At 34.4% G+C, this 13,654-nt stretch overlaps 1 protein-coding gene across 4 annotated transcripts in view; it reads left to right on the plus strand.

The window, feature by feature from the left end:
* Positions 1–356: 356 nt before the first annotated feature.
* The window catches only part of intu (inturned planar cell polarity protein), a 33,188-nt gene continuing 19,890 nt past the window's right edge, over positions 357–13,654 (plus strand). For 3 of the 4 annotated variants that reach the window (XM_051113908.1, XM_051113911.1, XM_051113909.1), the window contains exons 1-3: positions 1,278–1,513; positions 3,692–4,260; positions 7,017–7,102. In XM_051113908.1, the coding sequence (XP_050969865.1) occupies positions 1,377–1,513; positions 3,692–4,260; positions 7,017–7,102 (792 nt within the window). In that variant the 5' untranslated portion in view covers positions 1,278–1,376. Of the gene's footprint in view, positions 745–1,277; positions 1,514–3,691; positions 4,261–7,016; positions 7,103–13,654 lie in introns of those variants that run through there. The other variant, XM_051113910.1, reaches the window with a different exon arrangement.

Consider the following 13,654-nt stretch of genomic DNA (forward strand, 5'->3'; position numbering starts at 1 on the left):
ATCACGTTTGTATGATGATCGTTATTATGATCTAGGATTTGAGAAGTTATGAGACAGCTGATATATATAACGTGTGACTTTTGGTAACAAGCTCTGATGCCCACATATGTTTTACATTTCATGCCAGACAGACTGAGGATATGTGATGGATATTATATGAAGTCTTTATGAATTGCAGCAGACTTTTTACGCAGCTTAAACGTTTAAACAGGTAAACGATACGTTTATTTTGTGCAGCTTAGGCTTTATATTAGATGCATCATCTCTCTCTCTCTCTCTCTCTCTCTCTCTCTCTCTCTCTCTCAAACACACAAGCACATGCTCCATTTGCCATGAGAATGAGCCTTTGACGAGCATCGACCCAGTCAGTCAGTCAGTCTCTGTCTGTCGCAGTCTGGAGAAATACTCAAGACCGCATACTTCTTCACAAAGAAACTAGATTCGCCGTCGTCTGGTCGCGCCATAAACGGAGCTCCGAAACACTTTGGATAATAACAGCTGTCTTTCAAAGAGAAAACCTACCAAATCCATGACATTTCTGCATTGAGTCGCTAATATATTCAAAACACTGAGGAATTTAATAGTCGGATGGACAATGTGCTAATTTACTAATAACGACGAAACAGTTTGTTTTAAGTATGAAGCATAAATAATGTTTAATAATTGCTCGGATGGAAGATCTTTTCAGTCTTTCTCTAATAACTTGGAGGATTTTGATTCTATACGGAGCGTGCTTCTTTACAGGTTAGTAGGAGTAGTTGATAATATATTAAGTGTTGTTTGTTTGTTTGTTGCTTTTCTCAGCGACAAAGTTGAATTGTTGAAGGCCGAGCAGCTTTTTCTCGCATGCCGGAGGGGATTTAAAGACCTCGTGCGGTTTTTGAGGGCCACCCCAGTCCAAACATATTAAATGTTTTTAAAATAAGCAATTACGGTTTTAAATCTAATTTTCTATCAATATGACACTAATCGCTAATGTATTTACACGCGTTAGATGTCATTATAAACGTCTTACAGCGAAACTCTAATAATGTTTACTATTCAATTCTTATTATATTTATTTATTTATTTATTAAATATACTAATTAATACACTATCAAACAATTCTTAAGTTGACGAGGCGATTCTCTTGCTGTCGTTTCTCTTAATGCGTAACGTAACAACTTTCCACGCTGTTCAACAAAAGCTTCCGTGTTGCTATAGAAACGACTCGACTTTACCAATCGCTATTTGAGAAATGCGTCACGTGGACTGTGGACGAGACCCGTATGCGGATAACATGGCAATACAATGTTGCCGTTCAAAATAAGAATGCGTCTCTTGAAATAGATGTAAATACAAGCGAGCAAAGTTTACCGTGTAGAAAAAATGCGCTGATGGCTTCTAGACACTTAAAAGATGGAAGCGAGACGGATTTTGAGTCCGACAAACGCGAAACTAAGGAGGACGAAGGAGGGAGCGAAACTGATTCTGATGCATCAAGTTACAGTTACTCAGACTCAGATTACTCCGAGTAAGAAACATCAACAAAATCAAAAACACTGTCATTAGTAATAATTGGATTGCTAATTAGATATCTTCTTGATGTATGCTTCAATATAAAACTTTCGTTTTGTTATTTACATCGTTGTCAGTTTGGCTGCGTTCTTATACATGTATGCTTGTATGTTTGTAAACATAGATTTGTTTTATTAATACAGAGGTGATGTATTATAGCTGGCTTGGTTAATTTCAGCTGAGTGGTCTCTTCTGACCCACATTTAGAAGGAGAGGCTCATGAAAAGGGGAAATAGACTTCTCTGTCCATTCTCTGCCCTCTCCCATTTTTAAGGGGATTTTCTGTTTCCAATTTGGAAAGTCAGCCATCATAAATAATTATATGCTATTCCCCATCTTTAGTGAATTTATGAACGTGGTTGCCAAGAGCTAACCACCGGAGTAGTGTGGCTTAATTTAGAAATGGAGAAGAAAACATAATGTCTGGCTGAATATTGACTTGAGTTTTTGTGGAATGAAGGAGAGGGTTTGGTTTCAAAGCTTTAGGATGTGTGGCTTTCCCCGCAGCATTCTGACTCATTGCTTATGTAGCGTTTAGTTTGTGTTTCAAGACACTCTATTGCTTCCTTGTTGGTGCTGAGAGACTGCGATATTTTCATACACATAGAAACGACAAATGTCTTCTTGTCCAGAACACTGTGTTTGTGAGTAGTTGATCATTTGCTGTACTTTATCTTAAACTACTTTAAATTTCAAAATGTTCTCCAAATACATGGACTAATCATTTTAAATATGTGACCCTGGACCACAAAACCAGTCTTAAGTCGCTGGGGTATATTTGTAGCAATAGCCAAAAATACATTGTATGGGTCAAAATTATTGATTTTTCTTTTATGGCAAAACTCATTAGGAAATTAAGTAAAGATCATGTTCCATTAAGATATTTTGTAAAATTCTTACTGTAAATGTATGAAAACTTAATTTTTGATTAGTAATAGTCATTGTTAAGAACATTATTTGAAGAACTTTAAAGGTGATTTTCTCAATATTTTGATTTTTTTGCACCCTCAGATTCCTGATTTTTAAATAGTTGTATCTCGGCCAAATATTGGTCTATCCTAACAAACTATACCTCAATGAAAAGCTTATTTATTCAGCTTTCATATCATGTATAAATCTCAATTTTGGAAAAATGACCCTTACGACTGGTTTTGTGATCCAGGCTCACATATATTTGTATGTGTATGTGTACATCTGTAAAATGTTTAAAGTAAATGACAACCCCTTAACTCATCTAACATATGCTTTTTAGCTAAATTTGACCCTAGAATTGTGATGCTGAAAAGTTAATGTCCTATGATGTTATTGTTAACAAAAACTAAATAATAATATTATAATATAATATTAATAAAAAACATGTTCATTAATTGAAATAAGGCTCAATTAATAACATAAAATACAAATATTAGATGAGAAACTTCAAAGAAAACAAAATGTTGCCTTGGCTAACAGAAATAAAATAAGCTTAACATGAAGTACTACAATTAATAAAATTGAAATAAAAATAAATGGAACTAAATAGAAATATTAAAAAACTAATAAAAATGACTAAAGCACATAACAAAACTAAAAAACATTTAAATTTAAATGGAAACTGAAAATATTCAATCAAAAATATTAATACAAAAAATTAAACAATTTTCAGTCTCCAACAAAGAAACACATTGAGTTATACATGAAATTTTGAAGCACATAACAAAACTTTAAAATTCAAATTTAAATAAAAACTGAACATATTACATAAATTCAAAATATTAAACTCTACACTAAAATATATATATATGTATATGTGTGTATATATATATATATATATATATATATATACACACACACACACACACAAAAAACACATTGAATTATACATAACATTTTGAATTTTTGGTATTTTCTTGCAAAATGTACACCAGTAATCTTTGTTTTATTTACAACTTCAAAAAAAAAAAAAAAAAACATTGTGTAAATATAGTGTGTGATAATATAAAAATAATGCTACAGTAAAACCTATAGCCAATCTCTATAGTCGATTTATGGAGTTGATTGCATTAGTTTAATTAGTTCTTATTAATCCACAGTGTGAAAGAGTAGATTTTAGCAAAATTCCATGCTCTAATTTACTCATTGTTTTATGGCACAGTGACCTGGAGCCGGAATGGCTGGATGACGTCCAGAAGAATGGTGAACTCTTCTATCTGGAGCTGAGTGAGGGAGAGGAAGAAGCTCTGCTGGCCCAAGTCTCTGCCAATCATTCCGCTGCCACAAATCACGTCCGCTTCAGTGAAAAAGAGGCGGAAATTCTCACAGACAATGGCAAAAAGCAAGCGGCCTCTGGCAGCAAATCTGAAGCAAAACTCAAGAAGTTCACCAAGATTCTGAGGCGAAAGCGGCGACCGTCTCAAAGAAAAAATGCTGATGGAAAAGACGCAGCGTCTTCCCAACGTCCCACTTCTATCTTGAAGAATCAAGCGGGCCAGCGGCCTGGAGTCGTGGTCCAGCAGCAGCGTCTGAAGGACGTGTGTGTGTATCTGAACCCCAAACGTCTCGGTAGTGCCTTGCCTCCGTCTCCTGAGAGAGGCGGTCTGTTAGAGGCCTTGCTGGGTGTCGTGCACCGTCCAGGTGGAAATGCAGGGAAAAGAGCGGGAAAACTCATCATCCATGGCCTGGTCCCACACAGTCCTGCTAGCAAGTGTGCGGAAATCCTTATCGGTAAGCGCAGCTAGACAAGGAGTGGATCGGTTAAAGAATTTCACTAGTATTTTTAGTTAAAGGCTTATGCTGTTGTTCAAGAGTCTCTTCTGCTCACCAAGGCTGCTTTTATTTGATCATAAATACAGGAAAAATTGTAAAATGTCATTACATTTAAAGTATAGCCACAAGTAGTGATTATTGGGGTCTGAGCATAAATAACTCATGTAGACAAATCCAGTCAAACCAAAATTTATTCAGACACCTTCAACATTTTTCACATTATCACAGTTTATTTGTTATAGTTTAGAAAATGGTATAAAATATGACAAGAACTCAGTTAAACTGTGTCAGAACAAATTCATCTTAATAATGTCAGATGACTTTGATAGAAAGGTATGTAATGGATTACAAACAACCAAAAATTCGAACTGTTAGTATGACAATATTTACACAACTATCAATACTTTGTTGACCAATTACCAAGCAATGCCTAATTTTGTTCAGTCTGTGGTGTAAAAAGGTCACATTAGCAATTAAAGAAAAACACACTTAATAATTGAATTATTATTTTTGAGTAATTAAATAATTATGGTAGTCCAATGTATGAAGATATTTTGGGTATAATATGTCACAGTTTGTTTGTGACATATTACACATGAACTATAGTGTCCTGCACCCACTAGTAAAATATAAAAGTATATGTATTTGGTGTCTGAATCATTTTTGGTTGGACTGTAGATTATACAACAGACAATATGTGTTTGTACTGCAAAGTTAACAGTCTGAAATCTCTACTGATAATAAGGATACTTAAGTTAGGCTTGATGAAACAGCTTAGAAAAGTACATGATAGTTCCAAATCTCTCTGAATCAATTACTTTGCAAAATTATTTATTGTTTTAAAGTGCTCATATATTGAGTTACTTATGTTGGTCAGAGCTGTGTAAATGCAACAAAAACTTCACAGCTGTTAACTACTACGCTTGCTTTATTATAAAAATGTGTCATTATCCACAAATTTATTAAACTGATCCAAGGTTAGGTAAAAACCATAGACACATGGTTGGACACATGGTTACAGTACATGGGTGTACTGTAATTGCCTCTAGTGTCGAACCATTGAAATTTTGAAACTTTTCACAAAGGTTATGACATAACAAAGCTTTTTTTTTTTTGCTTAAAATCGTATCATATTCAAATTTTGATATGCACTGCAAAATAAATTAGTTGCAAAGGTTTCAAAGCTTTATAAAGCACTGTTTTTAAATGCGCCCACCACTAGTTTTTCAATTTTAGCACCCCCTATGGGTGGAATTGGACGAAATTTGGTGTGTGTCGTCAGAATGTCCTGTTGTCTGCATGTTTCAAGTTCCATTGCGCTAGGGCATTGCGTTTAGCAGATACACACCAGTTTGTACAAATGGGTGTTGCTCAGACCAGTTCATTAAAGGATTAGTTCACTTCCAGAATAAAAATTTCCTGATAGTTTACTCACCCCCATGTCATCCAAAATGTTCATGTCTTTCTGTCTTCAGTCAAAAAAAAATTAAGGTTTTTAAGAAAAATGTTCCAAGATTCCCAGGTTTTTCCCCATGGATTTAAATGGGGGCCAACGTGTTGAAGGTCGAAATTGCAGTTTCAATGCAGCTTCAATGGGCTCTACACGATCCCAGCCGAGGAATAAGGGTCTTATGTAGTGAAACGATTGGTCATTTTCTAAAAAAAAAAAAAAATTAAACTAAAAATGTTTATACTGTTTAACCACAAATGCTCATTCTCAACTTCACACATTATATATTCTGTGTATTTCAAAAAAGTAGGTTATGGCGAAAAACGTATTTTCTCAACATTGTTGTTTTACCTTTTTTTTAAAGGGCATTTGACTTTTTTGCATGTTCGCTTTGTAAACACTGGGCCGGTACTTCTGCCTACGTCACACGTGACTTTTCCAGCGTGACTTTGTAATGCATGAAGTCGAGCTAGTGCAAGACGAGTCTCAATTAGGATCGTGTAGAGCCCTTGAAGCTGCATTGAAACTGCAATTTCGACCTTTAACGCTTTGGCTCCCATTGAAGTCCACTATATAGAGAAAAAACCTAGAATGTTTTCCTCAAAAACCTTGATTTCTTTTCAACTAAAGAAAGAAAGAAAGAGCTTGTTAAAAAATATGAAGTTACATTCAAAACACCTGGTGAGTTTTTCACAGACAAGTGCCACATTTTCTTCTGATTAACATAATTAAACTGTTAAGTCAAGTTGGAGCTTAGTGTTGTGGTTGCTTTTACTCACATTCTCTCTCATACTAACTGCCTGTTAAACACTCTAGTTTTATGTTCCCAGCACATTTGGTAATGAAATCATACGATTGGAAGCTGTTTTTTCAATTGTGCTGTATATTTACAGTGAATGTTTTTCTGTTGATGTCCTAAAACGACATTCAAGGGGAACCCGCAGTCTTTTTCTACCCGAGACAGACCAAAGAAATTCCAAATGGGTTACACCACCCCGAAAACTCTTTCCCCAGCAGCTTTTTACGATTGTTTCTCAAACGCCCGTCCATACTAAAGCAATTAGGCCGTTTATCTGAAATAACTGAAGGAAATCTTTGCATGCCGCAAAGGGAAGAGTGTGCAGATCTACCAAAGGCAGGTGGAGGTGCTGTTTGATGTTCATTTGTCTTTATCTTGTGATAGACATACAATTTTCCTAAGCTGTTTGCACTCTGGAGAAACACGCGACAAGTTGCAGATGTTCGTTTTTCATGTTTGCTCTAGGTGATGCCCTGGTTGCTGTGGACGATGTGGACGTTACTACAGAAAACATTGAGAGAGTTTTGTCCTGTATCCCGGGCCCCACACAGGTAGGTTTCTGTGTTTTTGTGTCTTTAACCTACAAATGAGCATCTTTCTAAGTCTAAATGCTTGAAACATTGAAACAGAGCCAAAGTTCTTTTTGAAGTTCGAACAGTGAACAATGTACGGCTCAAAATGATTATTTTGCTCTGTAGTCGTCTGCAGCAGTTCAAACAGTTCAACCCTGAGGTACATATAAGGATGAAAGCTGAGAAAAATCTCAGATGCTTTTCACCGCTTGTAAGACGAACACTCAGTTTTCCTGCCCGCAGACCTCCCATAAACTCACAAACTCTGAGGGCACATCAGGTCAGCTCTACGTTTTGGGAACTGAGGTCTGTTTTTAAGGGATTAATTTGACTTAATTGGCTTGAAATGAGAGTTAGTGTTTTTTTTAACAAGACATAATCTTTTCAGATGAGCACTTTCTAAAAGTGGTTTTGGTTTCTGGTTTGTGCCTCTCGGGCTTGCGAGTAAACGCTTGGCCTGACTGATTTTATTCTTTTCCCGAAAACCTTCCAGACTAGCAATATTTTTTACATTAACAAATGACTGTACGAATTGTTAAGAGTTAAGCCTAATTTGGTAAAACGTGCTTGCTGAAATATTGGCGGTAATCTTGTCATAAACAAGACAAATGGACTGTCAGTGTGCATTATGCCGTGATAGTTTCCTGATGTCGTAAGCTGCAGCTGAGCGCTTTGGGTTGGTGAGGTTGTTGTTGTATATTGCAAAATGTTGGTAAAGTCGTACATTTCCATTCATGGCCAAATGTTGATTGATTTCAACCCAAAACATTTCATCTAAACCCCAAACCCAGAAGCTGTGTGAAGTTTGAAGGCACTTTGGAAATTAGCTTTAAACTCAGCTCAACGGGTGATTGAAAATAAAAGCATTTAAGCTGTCGTGTAGAACTTTTTTTTTATGTAGAATTGCATGTTTAAAGCATTAGTGATCTGAACCCAAGCTATTAAAATTTGGCACACAACTTGTCCCGCACCATTCATGCTATGGTCATGAATGAGAGATGTGTTATGTTTCTATAAGCAACTGATTTTAAGATGTTTTTCCTTACGTTAATGGAGAGACATGAGCCCTAGACATCATGGAGACTTTAACTAATAAACAATCAGAATAATAATCAGAAATGTTTCTTGTTTCTTTTAATTAGCAAGTTACTAACATGTTGCTAGCATGATTAACATGTAGTTAGCATGTTTATAACATGACTTACATGTTACTAGCATGTTTCTAGAATGATTAGCATGTTACTAACATGTTTATAAAATAAGTCGCATGTTATTAGCATGCTGTAAGCATAATTAGCATGTTGCTAGAATGTTTCTGGCATGATTAACAAGTCACTGGCATGTTGTTAACATGTTTTTAGCATGATTAGCGTATTGCTAACATGTTTATAACATGACTAGCATGTTACTAGCGTGTTGATAGCATGATTAGCATGTTTCTAGCATGATTAGCAAGTTACTGGCATGTTGCTGGCATGATTAGCAAGCTGTTGCCATGTGTTCTAGCATTATTAGGAAGTTACTAGCACTTTGTTAGCATGTTTCTAACATAATTAACATGTTAATAGCATGTTGCTAGCATGTTTCTAGCATGATTAGCAAGTTACTGGCTTGTTGCTAGCATGATAAGCAAGTTGCTAACATGTTGCTAGCATGTTTTTAGCATGATTAGCAAGTTACTAGCACTTTGTTAGCATGTTTGTAACATGATTACCATGTTAATAACATGGTTAACTTACAATATGTTCACAAACAATATAGGTTATTTTAAATTGTAGTAATATTTCAAAATATTACTGTTTTTTTTCTCAAATAAATGCAGCCTTGGTGAGCAAAGGAAACTTCTTTTTAACTTGCAGAAATGCAACATCTTCAATGTGTTAAAGATGTTCTGAAAAAATCTTATATAGTGTTTTTAGGCAGTTTTATTCTTTTTTTAAAGCTATTTTTAAACAAAAAGTCCAAAAAGACCAATTTTTGCAGTACACTCCTAAAAATAAATGTTCTGAAGTGGGGTTTTCTTAGCGATACCATAGAAGAACCATCTTTGTTTCCTCAAAGAAATATTAAAAGAAGCGTTTTTGTGTGTGTGAAGAGCATTTAAATAATGTGAAGAATAGTGCTGGGCAACGATTAATCGCATCCAAAATAAGTTTTTGTTTACATAATATATGTGTGTGTATTTATATGTACATCATAAATATACACAGTACACACATATATTATGTTCACAAAAACTTTTATTTTGGATGCGATTAATCGCGATTAATCATTGCACAGCACTACAGGAACACCATTTCACTATTAAGAACCTTCTGTGCAGTGGAAAGTTTGTTAAAGGTTCTTCCTGGAATCATAAATCCCAATAAAGAACCATTTTAAAAGTGCGTTTCTCACAAGCAAGCATCACTCACAGAAGATGCTGAGTTCAGTCAAATGCTGACGCTCTACAGCCGTGTTTTCTTTGACCATAGCTAGACGTCTCTTCTTTCTGAGAATGCTCAGAATCTGATCACTTCTCAAGCTGGTTCTGTTCACTCAGTCGCCTGAAAGAGGACGGAATGTTGAAATTACAGAGTCGCGTCGCCCCGGCAGCGACGGCGGTTACGGTAACGCTTGTTTGTGTAGGCCACAGGAAAAGAGCCATTATCCTGCGGAGAGGACAGAGGGAGAAAGTGATTAAAGGACGAGAACCCATAGCAAATTACACCGTAGGACAAAAAAGGACAGACGGGGCTATTATGATATTAGGGTAGAGGAACTGTGCTCTCGTGAGGTTTCAAAAGGCTTGCCAAGATTTTAAAACGAACTTCGCTTCGCCTGGTGATTTATGAAATTATAAGGTAAGAGTTGCGTGACTTTCAATGTCAAGAACGAACGTAAGAGTTACTAAACCACAGGAACAAAACCATCATGTCCACTGGCAGCGGCCTTTCTTTGGACACTGACACCAATGCAGGGTCAGATTTATCTATTTATTTAGAAAAATTATCTAAATAAATATATATAGAAATAATTATATATAGAAATTATCTATAAATTTTATTTATTACTGTTTAAATAAATTCTGTTCTTTTGAACTTTCTATTTATTAAACAAGCCTGATGTAAATGTTTTAGTTTCAACAGTGTTTAGAAATCAGCATATTAGAATGATTTCTGAAGGAGAAATTATGCTGAAAATTCTACTTTGATCCCTTGAATAAATTACATTTTAATATATATTCACATAGAAAATAGTTATTTTAAATTGTAATAATATTTCACAATTTTACTGTTTTTTTTCTGCACACTTTAACTTTACTGTCAAAAAAATGGAATTCGTAAAAAAATGGAATTTGGAAAAAAATAAAACGGAATTTGGAAAAACATAAAATATAAAACAGATTACCGAAACGTCACATTTTTGGGTGTAATCCCATAAAATTGTCACTACAGAAACAGTCACAACCGAAATGTCATCAGTAGTGACAAAATGGAACACAAACTTCTTTATATCGGGGAAATAAACAAAATTTTAGTACAGTTATGCAATTTTTTGTATTTTAGTATGTTTCAGTATACGGGTTAAAATTTTGTAATGTGATGTGGTTGCTACCAAATCATTACTGTCACTGCCGAAACATGGGATGTTTCATCAAAAATAAAGTATACTGAATTATCAACTAAGATGTTATGATAGTTTTTGATCCAATGTATATTCAAACTAATGAATCCTTAACTTTGAAGTCAGTATGAACAACTTTTTGCCTTTTACAAAGAATTCAGAATACAACAAATCTCATAAATAACACTTGGAATATTGTTAAAATTGTAATTGTTATTGATTTACCTCTGAAAAATGTTAATAAAATAGCAAAAAATATATATTTACAATGTAGATGTAAGCAAAATCTTAGCAGGCCAGTATAACCATTCTTATTAAATAATTATTACTATGTTTTGGTAATGACGAATTTGAGGAGAGGACAACTGTGACCCTGGACCACAAAACCAGTCTTAAGTAGCACGGGAATAATTGTAGCAATAGCCAAAAATACATTGTATGGATCAAAATGATCGACTTTTCTTTTATGCCAAAAATCATTAGGATATTTCGTAAGAATCGTGTTCTGTGAAGTTATTTTGTAAATTTCCTATTGTAAATATATCAAACCGTAATTTTTGATTAGTAATATGCATTGCTAGGAACTTCATCTGGACAACTTTAAAGGTGATTTTCTCAATATTTAGATTTTTGTGCACCCTCAGATTCCAGATTTTCAAATAGTTGTATCTCGGCTAAATATGGCCCTATCCTAACAAACCATACATCAATTTTATTCAGCTTTCAGGCAGTGTATAAATCTCTTTTATTTCATAAAATTGACCCTTATGACTGGTTTTGTGGTCCAGGGTCACAAATATTCCAGACCTTTCTGAAAATACAATATGAGAATTAACTGCACAATTACTAGAAATGTGTACCTTGGATATTATACAATTTGCATACATACAACATTTGTGGAAAAAGACATTTTTCCCAACTCTGACTTTGCACCAGTTCTGTAGAAAGGCCAATGTAATAAAAGCTCTTCAAAGTGTTGCCCAGTCAAGCTTAACCTCCTAGATTTGGCCCTAATGTGTGATGACATCATACCTACATTTACATTTATTCATTTAGCAGACACTTTTATCCAAAGCGACTTACAAATGAAATTTGTGATGTGAATGTGAGGTCGCTGTGGAAGTTGCAGTCCTCCACACGCTCTAATAACAGGCTGCTGCGGTTTTCCCGCTCGCCGTCCTCGAGCTCAGCGCTGCAGGCCAGCTGTTTGCGGTCAGCAGACACTCGTGAGCTCGGCTCTGCATGTTAAACAGCCGCGTGGGAGTGAACGCGCCGCTTTCTGTGAGCTGCTGCTCTCCTTGATGTCTGAGTGTATGCTTTTTATGATCTGTACAATTTTAGAAAGTTAAGATTTGTTTTTAGCAGCAATATGTGGCTGACTTTGGAGCTACATGTTTAAGTCATATGCAATTTCGGGTCTTCTGCTCACCAAGGCTGCATTTATTTGATTAAAGAGTGCAGTAAAAGCAGTAAAATTGTGAAATATTATTCAAATTTCAAATAACCCTTTTCTATGTTAATACATGTTAAAACGTAATTTATTCCTGTGATGCAAAGCTGAATTTTCAGCATCATTACTCCAGTCTTCAGTGCCACACGATCCTTCAGAAATCATTCTAATATGCTGATTTGCTGCTGAAAACTGTTTATTTGAAATAGAAATATTTTCTAACGTTATAAACGTCTTTACTGTCACTTTTGATTGGATTAATGCATCCTTTCTGAATAGAAGTAGTAATTTCTTTAAAACTACACTGCTGTTTAAAAGTTTGGGTTTTACGGTCAGTGATTCATTTGGATGAGGTATTTAGGTTCAAAACAAGTTCTCTTGCTTTTATGCCATCAAAATAACTTTGCATGTGGAAAATCAGATAGAAATAGTTCAGACCTGGAGGATTGGCACGCTATTACTGCGCAACGGTTTATGTTTCTGAAACAACCTGTGGTAGAGCACAGTGAGAGTCTCTTTTTACACAACCGCATCTCTTTAGAGCGTCATCATTTAGCCTTTCTGAGGTTATTTACATCAGTTAAGGTTAATGTCAGGCTGTTGGACAAAAAATAAAATTTATATTTATCTTTGCCAAGTAAAACAACCCTGGCATTAACAACCATTATTATACAGCTGCGCCGTGCACCCTAATTTTAAGTGTAATTTTGCTTGACCTCGGTGCAGAGGGAAAAATATGTTGTTGGCGAATGTGTAAAATGATGTGATGATAAAGTGAATTTGGGGATTTCAATGAACCATCTTTTCTGGTCATCTCTCCACTGTTCATACTGAAATTAACAGTTTCTCACAATGTGAGAAAAGAAATTGTAGAAAAACAGACGTTTTGTTTATATATTTGATCATGCTGGAAATGTTCTGTCAGGAAATTATCTATAAATTTTATATATATATTATATAATATAAATTTTAATAATCATTTATGTAATACAGTAAAAGTAATAATACATTGCTCAATTAAATATTAATATTGTTATAAAATAAAAATATTCTAAAATATTATATTGTAAATCACTATGAGTAAAAAAATAATTTTAGCTTATTTTTTCTTATTTGTTTATGTAAATAACTGAAATAGGTACTTTGTTTGTGTGTGTTTGTACAGTAAAAATGATAATAAATTGCTCAGTTAAATGTTAATATTGTTATAAAATCTTTTATAAAATATTATATTGTAAATCACAGATTAAAAATCATTTTAGCTTAATTTTTCTTATTTATTAAGTTTATATAAATAACTGAAATAGGTATTTTGTTTGTGTGTTTGTGTGTGTGTACAGTAAACATAATAATAAATTGCTCAATTAAATAATATTGTTCTAAAATAAAAAAAAAATCTAAAATATTATATTATAAATCACAATGACTAAATAATTCTACCTTAATTTTTCTTATTTCTTAAGTTCATGCAAAGT

The sequence above is a fragment of the Labeo rohita genome, chromosome 7 (assembly GCF_022985175.1).
Source record: "Labeo rohita strain BAU-BD-2019 chromosome 7, IGBB_LRoh.1.0, whole genome shotgun sequence".
NCBI classification, from domain to species: Eukaryota; Metazoa; Chordata; class Actinopteri; order Cypriniformes; family Cyprinidae; genus Labeo; species Labeo rohita.